Source organism: Falco peregrinus, chromosome 4, assembly GCF_023634155.1.
Source record: "Falco peregrinus isolate bFalPer1 chromosome 4, bFalPer1.pri, whole genome shotgun sequence".
Lineage (NCBI taxonomy): Eukaryota > Metazoa > Chordata > Aves > Falconiformes > Falconidae > Falco > Falco peregrinus.
The window spans coordinates 117,413,635-117,425,830 of NC_073724.1; the positions used below are offsets into that span (position 1 = coordinate 117,413,635).

General features: G+C 44.5%; 1 protein-coding gene across 6 annotated transcripts in view; it reads left to right on the top strand.

Moving 5' to 3' along the window:
* TENM4 (teneurin transmembrane protein 4) overlaps positions 1-11,727 on the top strand; it is a 352,231-nt gene extending 340,504 nt beyond the window's left edge. For 3 of the 6 annotated variants that reach the window (XM_027781531.2, XM_055802888.1, XM_055802891.1), the window contains 2 exons: positions 9,225-9,979; positions 10,426-11,727. In XM_027781531.2, coding sequence (XP_027637332.1) covers positions 9,225-9,979; positions 10,426-10,435 — 765 coding nt within the window. In that variant the 3' untranslated portion in view covers positions 10,436-11,727. Of the gene's footprint in view, positions 1-9,224 lie in introns of all 6 variants that reach the window. The other 3 variants (XM_055802889.1, XM_055802892.1, XM_027781532.2) reach the window with 1 other exon arrangement.
* Positions 11,728-12,196: the final 469 nt, after the last annotated feature.

Genomic DNA, 12,196 nt, shown 5'->3' on the forward strand with positions numbered 1-12,196 from the left:
AAAAAAAAAAAGGAAAAAAAAAAAAGCAAATCCTGATAAAGAATTAGTTTCTGCAGATTTTTGTCTATAAACTTATTCAGTCTGGTTTAAAATGTCTTAAACACGTCCCAGTACTTTCCTAGGAAGCTGTTCTGCATTGCAGGGGGTCTCACCAGAAAGAAGTTTTAGGTGATAGTTAACTTTCATTTTACCTGGCTGGGTTTAATCACTAGTCACTGTGTCCTGCTTTTAAAAACAGGACTGCATCACAAGCCATTTTAGTAGATGCTGGCACAAAATTCAATGATGAAATTGGCAAGAAAAAGGCTTTTACAGCCCAATCATTTCCTCCTCTCTTGCTGCTAGGAATTATTCAGCTGAAAGATGGAGGCAACACTGTTAAAGGTTTGCACACTGGGTCAGGATCAGAAAGCCCTGGGTTACTCCCAGCCCTACTGCTTATCAGTTGTATGACCTTGAAAAAGTCATTTACTTCTTAGGATGCTCTTTCATCTCCAAGCCTGATTTTATTCTGGGGTTGCTTTCATCTGTTTAGTCCAAATCCTCTTTAGTCCGAGTACCTGCTTGCTATTGCGGTGTATTCAAACATTGCGAGAGCCGTGACGCACCAACATGATTAGGGATATCAGGATATGCTCTTAACATTTCTGCTAACAAAATTAGAACTGTAGGAAGTGGAATCGGTTCCAGCTGCCTTCCTAGCCTCTTCATCTATGAGTTCACTGAAATCTCCCTGTCCTGCAGCAGATTCTTGAGGTCCTGTACATATTAAACCAGGATGTAAAATACAGTGTCACATTTCCTGAACCGCAAAAGGTATCACTCAGACATATGAACAAGATACTGCGCATTAGTAAAACAGTCATGTGTCAGCCCATCCTTGGTACTCAGCCTCATAGCTATGGTGAACACAAGCTAAAATGTACCAGCTTCAACTTCAACAAGAGACTAATATTAAGATCTATCACTTTATAATAGAGGGGGACCAAAATAATGATGCCTTTTGCAACCATGACTGAGAAATGTGCTTGAAAACCGTTACACCACAGTAACTTGGTTGTGTTTTGGAGCTTAGAGACTCCTTTTTTGTTCCTCGCTTACTTGGATTAAACAATAAAATACTAATAGAGATTATTTCTGTAATGAGAAATAGCCTCAGGATTTTTCCCCCTTTCTGATGTGACACATTCTCCCCAGGCAAAGCTATAGAGAAGGCAAACTGGGAAGGCTCATTCAGAAACTGCACAAAAGATTGTCTCTGAATTTTTATGTGCAGTAGATAATAACTCTCACAGAACCACAAAATAAATTGTTATTATTATTATTATTATTATCATTATTTTATCGTGAGTTCATTATTATTATTAGATGTATTGAATAGCCAAGTAACTCGAGTGACAGCTTGACATGAAGACTGACACTTGCTCATTACAGGCAGCTGTGCTGGAAATAAAACCAAGGAGCCCTCCCCTCCATCCACCCATTTTAGGTGAATCTGCCTGAATGAGCAGTAAGAAGAAAAGAAAATCTCCACATCCCTTTCAGGCTTTTAAAGCAAGAAGCTGCAGTGAGGACTGTGCAGGGACCTGCTTAGTAAAAGGGCTTTGTGCAGCCGTTGTGCTTCCAGATGAGTCACTTCACACTCAGCTGTAGAAAGTGGAATTTAACCATTGCAGGCTGTTTCATACTCTTATGACAGCAACAAAACATGAACATTTTTATTTTAGTCGACAGTTGCAGGATCATGCTGTGAGAGCAAGTGGCTCTCATGCTATAGAGCTGGATTCCCTTCCTTTCTGTCACACCCAGCATTTTGTAGGCATATATTTGCATAAAATAAATTCATTCACATATGATTCCTGAACACGTGATCCATTTTCTCTGAAGCCTATCTGCGCATCCAACACTGATGTTCCACAGGCAGTTCTGTTCACTCCCAACCCTTCCAGCCGCACATACACACTACCAGACACAGTCCAGCCCTACTTCCTACTGGTTGTCTTTGTATTTATTGATGAAGCATGTGGAAGAAAATACAAACTTTTGACAATTTCACATAGCAAATGGCAGAATTAAACAAAGGTAAATGGAAGCACAGGAAATATTTTCAGATAATAAGTCTGATCAAACTGTGAAAAGGTCTTCCAAAGCATATGGACTAAGCTCCAGAGCTTTCATCATTTAAAAGTAGCCTGGGCAAGGCACTGGACAATGCCCAACCTGCTTGCAATCCAGGGATGGTCACTGAATGATGTACCACAGTGTTTTCATCTCCATGTCTTCCGATCCCTGGATTCTCTGGGTCACATCCCTCCTTGAAGCAGACCAAAGTAAATTTGAGCTACTCCACTGGCTTTGTTGATCAAAGCTGTGGCTCAGAAGAGTAAGTTGGGTTTTTTGTCAGAGCAGAACAAATAATAGGAGCACAAGAGCAAAGCAACTGACTCCACATAAATGGCTGCTTTGTATCTTTCCGGAGTGGATAACCAGAGGGCCCTAGCATCTCCTTCCAAAACACTGTTGGTACTTGCCTTGCAGGGCTGGAAGATGGGAGAGATAATTCTGACTTTGAGCATCCACCAGCTCAGAAACAGCCAGCATGTCATAAACCTTGCACTAACCCCCTGCAGCTCTGGAGTGACATTTAAAATCCAATACTCTGTTGTGCAGCACTTTCTCCCCCTCTCCTCCCTGTGACCATGAGGCTGTCACTAAATTGTTTGTTGAACAAGTTCAGTGTTATTGGCCACCAGGGGACTCTGGGTGACCTCTGGCATATTGTAGAGCTGCTGCACCTGAATCCAATTTATCTTCTTCCCCCCCCCCCCCCCCCCCCCCCCCTTTTTTTTCTTGTTGAACTGTCAGGTAATTGGTGGAGCCAGAACAACCCTACTTGCAGGGAGGGGTGTTTTCGAGTTGACACTTATATTGTTAACTACATCATATTATTAACTACCCTTCTCTCCACCCCACAAGCACTGTGCTTCCAGGAGGGGTCATGTTTTCTGCGGTGTCCATTACAGGCTGTGCTGGAGTAGCAGCTTTTGGCATCCCTTATGGAACAGCATTTTGGAGCCAAGGGCTGCTCTGGGATGCTAAGCCAGGGAGTGAGCTGTAGGGCTGTGCTTTCTGGCAGAGCTTCTCCCAAGGACAATCTGTTTGAGGGACTGGCTCTGCCAGTGTTCATCATTTAGGGGGGCCATCCTGATATTGCGAGAGCTTTGTCCAGGGCTTGGGCCATCACGCTGTCTGCACATCTGTCCATCAGCCCCTAGTTAAGTTTTGCAGAAGTAGTGGCCAGCTTTCACTGGATCTAATGTGCAGAAGGGAGCTGAAGCCTCAAAGACATGAAGCTCTTGAAGCTTTATGAAAATAGATGAGCAAGAGAAGGCAGCAAATCCTCTGATTTCCCCACAGATGGAAATCTGCTTGATGAGCTCAGCCTCATTGTCCCCCCACAGCTGTGTACACCGGTGGGTGTACAGAGACCTGTCCTCTAAGCCCAAGGGTTAGCACTTGTGTTTAGCTCAATGCTAACCGATCAGCGTCTCCAGCGCTGGCCTTGCTGGCCATTCGCACACCTCCATGTCCCATCTGCGCTGGAGGTTGGCAGGCCTGTTACCTCTCCAACCAGCAGTGCTGCCATGCTGATGGGTAGGTGCCTGGTAGGCTGTTGTGGTGGATGGGCTCCTCCTCCTGTGCCTCACCCAGGCAGGAGGTGGTGGGGGTCATCTGAATGGGGACTCATCTTCAGATGATGGCCAGGTGGAATGGAGGGAAGAGACTGATTTCTGCTGGGGGTCATCTGAATGGGGACTCATCTTCAGATGATGGCCAGGTGGAATGGAGGGAAGAGACTGATTTCTGCAGAATGGTTTTGTTAACAGAGAGTGTGCAGGTAAATGGGAAGGAGTTAACGGTGAAAAATGTTTCAGAGAAGTCATAACTTCCAAGCCTTCCGGAAGAAGTGGCTTTCTGTGTTCTAAGCCATATGGTGGTAAGAGAAACACCTATCTGTGTATAATGGCACAAGGATATAAAGAAACTTGGAAACATGTTTCACGTATTTCACATCTTGGATCCCTGATGGGAAATTAAAGCTTTCAGTCTCACACTGGAAGGCGGTATTTAAAAACAACAGATGATAGTATCTGGCTATGGTATTTTGAATCCTCAAGAGGTGCCTGCAAAATGCAAGAGGCTATTCAGAGATCTCTGTAATGTGCCGTTCTCTTGAGCTCTGTGCAGCAGCAAACAAATGATGAAGGTTGTTCCCTTCTCTCCAATGGGTTGTTACTAGATAAAGTGAAATGTCACCTAAGGACATCTGATTAAAAAACTACCGTGAGGAAAAACAAACCCAGCATATTTGTCACTCACATCTAGCAACAAATATTGAAATAAAATAACTATTAATTCCCTTCTTTCTTCTGTAAAACAGGTTTTATAGATATCTTGGTTTACAATCGCTAAAAGCAGCATTGTTTTGTAGAGAATACCACATGCCACTAAGCCTTGGATGGAGATTTTCTGTTTCTCTTCCTTGCCAGTTCATTAAAATGAGTTCTAAGATGAAACAGAACTGGTAATTTCAAAGTCAGGGATGCATTGCCTCTTTGAACTACACATAATCTGTTTGCCTCCACCCCCTTTATATTCACAGCAGAGCATACAAGCTAGCTGTACTCTGGTTTGCCTGAATGTATTGGTTTGGTTTTGGGTTTTTTTTCCAGTTGGATGTGTTTGCTTTTCCTTTCAGAAAGTGCTGTTCCCAAATACGCTCTTTTACCAAAGAAAGGCACTCAAAAATAATTTCAAAGTCATCCTGGGCTCATTTTCAAGATAACATAGATGTGTTTAGTTATTGTAATAGTTAGGTGATGATGATGTTCAGCATTACAGCTTTGCATGTGTCTGATCTCCTACTTCCCTGTGTGACAAGTGATGAGAATTGCCCAGAAGGCCTGTAACCAGTCCCCAGTGGAAAACTCTTTAGGTGTGATTTTGTTCTTGATTAAGAGATTAAGATTAAGAGACCTGAATTTAGGTCTCTGCCTGTGAGCTTGGTATCCAAGCTTCCATTATAGCCAGCAGAGATCTACAACGAACAGGGTTGCTAGTACCAGGTGATATACCCTAGAGTTTCCTGGACTCCCTCATGTCTACAGCATGGATTACCAGCACCCTTCTAGAGCAACAACTGGTGGCCCAGCAGGGCTCCTCATGGTGTCAAAAATGATGTTCAGCACCACCCGTTTGGGTGAGTTGCCAGTGGAGCCCATAGGACAGTTGAGACAATCAGCTCCTAGGAGGTAGGATTGAATTCAAGACTAAAAGATGTAGATGTAGGTGTCTCCATGTGTGGTAGATGTGTGCACCCACTGTAATCTGTCAACGTCTGGTTGATACAGACAGTGGAGCTCACTTAAAGGGCTGTCCACCCGCTAGGCATTAATTTTAGACCAAGCTGAACACACTGTAGACTCCGTTGACTCTGCTAAGTAGGGGTTTGATTCAGTTGCCCGTACAGGGGCCAGGTAAGCAAAGTAGCTTTCAGGTAATGCTCCAGAAGGGCAAATATCTCCCAGAGCTTCTTCAGTTTCTCACTGTCCTGTGTGGATGCTGAAGGCATTCTGGGGCATCTCAGATCCCACTAGGCATCCACGTATGGGCAAGTGAAACAGTCCTGCAGTCAGTGCTAACTACAATGTGCGTGAGAAGTGGGTGCCTTGAAGGCTAGGACAGCCACAGATTGACAGGTAAATGCTCAGTTTCTTTGCCAATGAATGTGGTTCAAGCCCTCAGCTTCACAAACCTCCACCTACAATGTCTCTAAGCAGGCCACGTGACTGGAGGTCAAGAGAATCCTAATTTTTTGGCTTCAGTCAGCCATCTTATCTCTGTTTTAGCCACCAGGAGGTGCCAGTGACAGTCATTCAGTTGTACATGCAACATGAGAAATGCTTTCCCGGTATAGAGGAGAGGATGTCCTGGATGGAGACCGAGAGGATACCAACAAGGCTGTTGGCCTCGTATCCTGTGTGGGTGTCCTTAGGCAGGAATTGACAGTGCCATTACTTTTAAATCATGTGTAATTCCTTAAACCTCCAAGTCCTGCCAGTAGCAGTGTGAGTGCTGCTTATTTTCTTTCTAAATGGCATTCAGATGAACACTGGAGCTGTGGAAATTGGATGGCTTCACATAATATCACAAAGGCAGTATGCAACTAGATCAAGAAAAGTATTCTATTATTAGGTCATAAATTGGGGGAGGGGGGAGGATTTAAAATTCAGGATTTCCTTTTATAACTGGCAATTACTGATCTGAAATTCAAAGCAATGGAGAATTTGACAATAAAATGGAAAAGCCAGAAAGTCCCAGGTAATGGGTTATGAAGCTTGAGGAAGGTAGATCATGGCACAGCTGCTGGCTGTGATACCTGCTGTATCACAGTGTACCATCCACCTTGAATTAATGGCAAACCCAAGAACACCATCCACTCATATACTCTCGTGTACAACGGTTTACCTCACAAGACTCCCTAATCTTATTGTAGATTATGCCTCTACAATTAAGCAAAAGAAGTCTAAGACCAATCCCTGGCCCCGAGGCTAGGTAGAAGTGACCTGGAGAGTTAGGAAACATGTCTTGGAGAAAGCAGTTGGATGAATCCAAAACCAAACCAAAAGTTAAAATAGAAATTACTCAGTGTGAATAAGAGGTTCAATACAATGTCTCACTCTCTTTAGCAATATTTACTTTTAAAATTTTATAAAATAATATTATTTATAAAATATTTATTTTATATTTAGCAGTATAAACATATGGTTATGAACCATACATCCCACTTGTACAAAGCACAGTAGATTGTTATATCACAGTGTCTGCCTTGCAGCATCAGTAGGTTTTCAGAGCTCGTTGCAAACTCACTTTTCATTTGGGATCAGAAGAAAAGACAAGGGAGTGATGCCCAGACATGCTGGTTTGTTGGAGCAACCTAATTTCGAGGCATGCACGGGGATCTATACCTAATAATGTGCTCAGAACTGAAAAGTCACTAAGAGTTCCTGCAGCTCATCTAGAATAACGCAATGAAGACAAAATAGAAGGGGTGTGTGTGGAGATTTCTGATAGAAGTAATTCTCCCATGCCTAATGCTGTCTGACCTCCCAGAGCTCCCTTTGCCAAGTTAGATGGTTCAATTGATTCCAGAGACCCTGTATCACTCAACTGCTGGTAAACATGGTGATGTGTATGCAGGTGGTGATATATAAATGATGGTAGGACATAGCAATGTAGCGCAGAAGACCTCATCTACATCCTTGAGTGAAGGAGCTCAGACCAAATGGTGATTCAATGTGAGTAATGATGCCTTTTCCCATCATTTGCAAAACTTACTGAGGGGAGCTGGAAGAGCAGTGTGGCATTGAGAAGTGGGACCACCTAGAGTCAACCCATATGAGATGCACCTGAGAAGAATACCTGCCCATTTAAACCTCTTTGAAGAGGAAATAGCTAACCAAGGCTGTGTAGTATACACTTATTTAGAACAGTAAGTGTTTCATGGAGCCTAGGAACCTAATTGCTTCATGTCCATCATCAGTGACATCTACATTAATTATGTCCATTACCTGCATAATTAGAGCACTTGTGCAACTGGCAGGGGAGCTAGGCTCCTCTCCCTATCAGGCTGTTAATTATATCGCTCTCTAGGCTGTGTGTGAGATCCCCCACAGGCAGTATGAGGAGAACCAGAAAGAGCTCCTTTCAGAGGTGACTGGTTCCTGCTCCAACTACTATGCTGTTAATCAAAAGCAGAAAAGGAGGAGCTATGCCAGCTCACTTGGCACTTTGAATAAAAGTCAGTCCTGGGTATTTTAATGCTTTAGAACCCGAAACATGCTCTTGAACTTGAGTACCTCTGTTCCCCTTACAGTTTTCCCCTTTATAGATCAAAACTGCTCATAACCTCTGAGGGAGCTGCAATGCTAAATCCTTTGTTTTATTTCTTTAATGCTTTGAGACCCTTCCCTGGAAATGGCCACCATGGAAATGAGGGTTTATTTCCCTTCTCTTGCCAGGTAACGAGTCTTAGTTGAGAGGTCCATGCTGAAATGCCTGCATCATCTGAATTGTCTTCTTGCACCCAGGGAAGGATGTGAGCCTTTAGCCTGCAGACGGTTTAAGGCGATATCCTTCACAGATGTTAAATTTCCTCGAAATAATTGGAGGGCAGCAAATTTCTTTGTAGCCTATTTCTAATTCTGGATGTCATTACATTATTGAACTGAGCCGTTAGCAGTGCCAGGAGAGTTTTGTCATAGCATCCTCTAGCTTTTGTGAAATCTGAGCAAATAATTGTTCATGAACAGGGGTCTGTAAGAAGCCTGCACTGCCATGAATTGATGAGAGCATTTCCAAAGACATTTTGCAGTAATGATGAGCTGCTGACTCGCTGTGTGCTTGCTCCATTATATGCTAACAGCAAAAGTGACTTTGTATCGTACCTGACTGCAAATGATCCCGGCTGTTGTCTCTCAGCGGTTTTCCTTCAGTGTAAGCCAAAACTTGAGCATCAGGTGTGACTGGCCTTAGCTCAGGGAGCCTGGCACATTGTAGAGGGTTTGCAGGAAACAGGACTTGGGCTTAGGACCTTCCTAAATTTTTGAACAACTTGCTTCGGCCAGATTGAAATGGGATCTAGAGGGGTAAAGGTCACTTTGAGGGTTGTACCTGTGACGTAGGGCTTTTGAAGGTAGCACAAGGAGTTACAAAGTGAAGACAAAATAGAGGGAACTTTTAGAAATGCTTCCACAATTTTTCACAGAAAATCTGAAAGCGTTTTGTAAAGCATCCTGGCCACAAAATGAATTATTCCTTATGTGCAGATGAAGAAGACTGAAGCACAAAATAATTGCATGTCCAAACCAGATCCTCACACCACCGAGGCAAAAAGCCCTTTTCTACCTCTGCATCCTTCAGTCTGTGAGATTAAATACAGTTTGATTTATTGAAACAATGAGCATTAGGGGGAATAATCTGACAACATGTCTCTTCCATTAAAAAGAACTAACAATCTGAACAAAAGGTGGTAAGGGAGAAAAAAAAACAAAAATGGAGCTCCTCATCAGATGTTCTGCTGGTCTCCAGCATGCTAATAATGCCTTTGGGTCACCAGGCTTCTCTTTCTAATAAGTCTTTCTCTTCTTTCTCTCCCTGCTCAGTCCATTTTGGGGGTCCAATGTGAAGTCCAGAAGCAGCTGAAGGCCTTTGTGACTCTTGAGCGCTTCGAACGGATCTACAGCTCCAGCATTGCCGGCTGCCGGCAGGTCAAGAAGAACAAGAACTTTGCCTCTGGAGGCTCTATCTTCGGCAAAGGCGTCAAATTCGCCATGAAGGATGGGCGCGTAGCCACTGACATTATCAGCGTGGCCAACGAGGATGGGCGGAGGATCGCGGCCATCCTGAACAATGCCCATTACCTGGAGAACTTGCACTTCACCATCGATGGGGTGGACACACATTATTTCATTAAGCAAGGGCCGTCGGAAGGTGACCTGTCCATCTTGGGCCTCAGCGGCGGGCGGAGGACCCTGGAGAACGGCGTGAACGTGACAGTGTCCCAGATCAACACAGTGCTGAGTGGAAGGACTAGACGTTACACAGACATCCAGCTCCAGTATGGCGCGCTGTGTCTGAACACTCGCTACGGGACCACCTTGGACGAGGAGAAGGCCCGCGTCCTGGAGCTGGCCCGACAGCGCGCTGTCACCCAAGCTTGGTCCCGGGAACAGCAGAGACTGCGGGATGGGGAGGAGGGTATTCGCTCATGGACAGAAGGGGAGAAGCAGCAAGTGCTAAACACGGGCCGCGTACAGGGCTACGATGGCTATTTTGTGATCTCAGTGGAGCAGTACCCCGAACTCTCAGACAGCGCCAACAACATCCACTTCATGAGACAGAGCGAAATGGGCAGAAGGTGACAGAGAGGGTTGATGCGGTGACTTCTTGCCAAAGACAGCTACTCTTTTGTGGCCACTTACCTGACTGTGTTGTACTCAATCCTTTTTCTAAACTGAACAAGGCTGGGGGGGGGGCGGGGGGGAGGAAAATAGAAAGAGAAGGAATAATACAGTTGCACTGTAACTCATGCAACACTTTTTTTTCTCTTTAATTTGGCCTTCACACGGTTTTTGCAATGAACAGAAGGTATATTTTGCCGTAGTGTGATCACAGTGGAATTTACTGTCTCTTGTCCTTTTTTTCGTTTGTTTTGTTCCCCTCCCCCCCGTCCCCCGTCCCTCCCCCATCCCCTTTGTGAGGAATTTGAAGTGGGGAGTCGTCAGCGTACATACTTAGGTGTGAAGTGCGAAATGGGTGTCTGTGCTAACTTGTGTCATCCTAACCCTTTCTGATTTGGGGCAGGGACAGATAGCCTTCCACCCGAAACATGGGGAGCCCGCGACGTTCTGGAGAGCTCTTCTCAGAAATAAAGGAGATGGAAGACGACGCTGATTCTGATACTCTGAAAGTGACCGTCTGAATCATGTGCCTCAAAAGAGACCTTATAAGTAGTTTTCACGTTTCACTTGGGACATAAAGTGTTTTTCTGGGGGCTCCTGCTGCTGAGCAGAAGTAGATTATAGAGGCAAAGGAGCTGATTATATTAACTTGCAAGATGATTCTCTTCCTTCCTGAACTGGAATAAAAAAAGAAAAAAAATCAGTCTTTTTTCATTATGAGAGTAGATAATTTTGGAGGTTTTTTGTGTGTGCGCAAATCCTGGTTTTAGTTAAAAAACCTAGCAAAAGCCAAGAAAGGGACTCCTGCTCTATTGAGAAAAGCTAAAACAAATCCTCTCTCTCATACGTAGAGCTGTTCTATAGGTGGATTTAATGCACCCATGTTGTACATTTGCTAATGGCATAACTTCATTAAATGTATAGTGTTTCAGTACACGAGGCTACGTGTTTAACAGTCCACTGTGCTGTATCTGATAAAACCAATTAATTTTTTAGGAAGCTGATTTGAATTTTAAAGTAGTTATAGTATCCCAGTGACATACCACTGAAAATTAGAGCAAGCCAGACCTTGCTTTTCCTGATTCTGGAGCTTGTATTTATTGGCTGGGAAACGCAGTTTTGAGTAGCATGCTGGCAAGTCGTTTATGACTATGGCAGATAAATGTCTCCCAGGGACTTTGGCAGCAGGGATTTTAAAACGTTTAATAAGTAGCAACAGCTTGTGCGTGGTGGGACAAGAAGGAGAATATTGGAATCAACCCTCTCGCTGTTTCTTACACAAGCTCGAATTAAATGGAGAGCCCAGTTGACTGTTAGCAGTGAAGGAGGGGGAGGTTGAATGGAAATGCCCACTACAGAGGGGACCAAGTGCTTTAATAAGAAACTGCTGACAAAGTTACTCGGCATGCTAATGTAATTTGTATTCACGTAACCTCTGTGCTCTGGTATTTGCAAGAGTCCTTGAAATTCAAGGGAACAAGGAGATGAGCTTAGCACCCTCTTCCCTGCCTGAAACAGTCCTGCGGTAGGAAGGGCCATTCCTGCATGCAGAGGTGTTACCCCACCTCCTGCTGGAGCTCCGGATGGAGATGGCCAACCCTCATCCCAAATAGACGTCTCTATCACACTGACACCTGCGCATATCCTGACTCTTAAGAGCTCTCACCATGTCTCTCTGGGAACATCTCAGTTGTGATTTTTTTTTTTTTTTTAATTTATTCCATCCACTTTGTTTTTTGCTTCCTGGTTCTGCAGAGAGATAACCCAAGACGCGCAAATCCGTGCCAAGGCTGTTTCCATACTCAGAGCCCTACAATGCACCCGGGTCCCCAGAGCCAGCTCTTCTGCACTCACGCCACCACCACTGACATCCCTCAACACAGCCTGATACTTCTCTGCAGGCTCTACCCTTCGAGATAAAGTGGGGGAGTATGTTGGGCACGCAGTCCTCAAGCAGTGAAACGTTGGCAGCCCCAGTGCTATTGCGGTTTCCCCATAGATGCTGGCTGCCAACTCCGTCTGCCTTGCCTGTCTGTTCCAGGGTGCTTGCCAGGAGGAAGGTGATGGGATGGAAATTCCCCCAACAGACTGTTCCTCCTCCAGTTCCCAGTCCCTAATACCTTTGCCTGTGTGGCCATACCGACTGGTATGGTCCTGATTTTCTGATGGTGCCT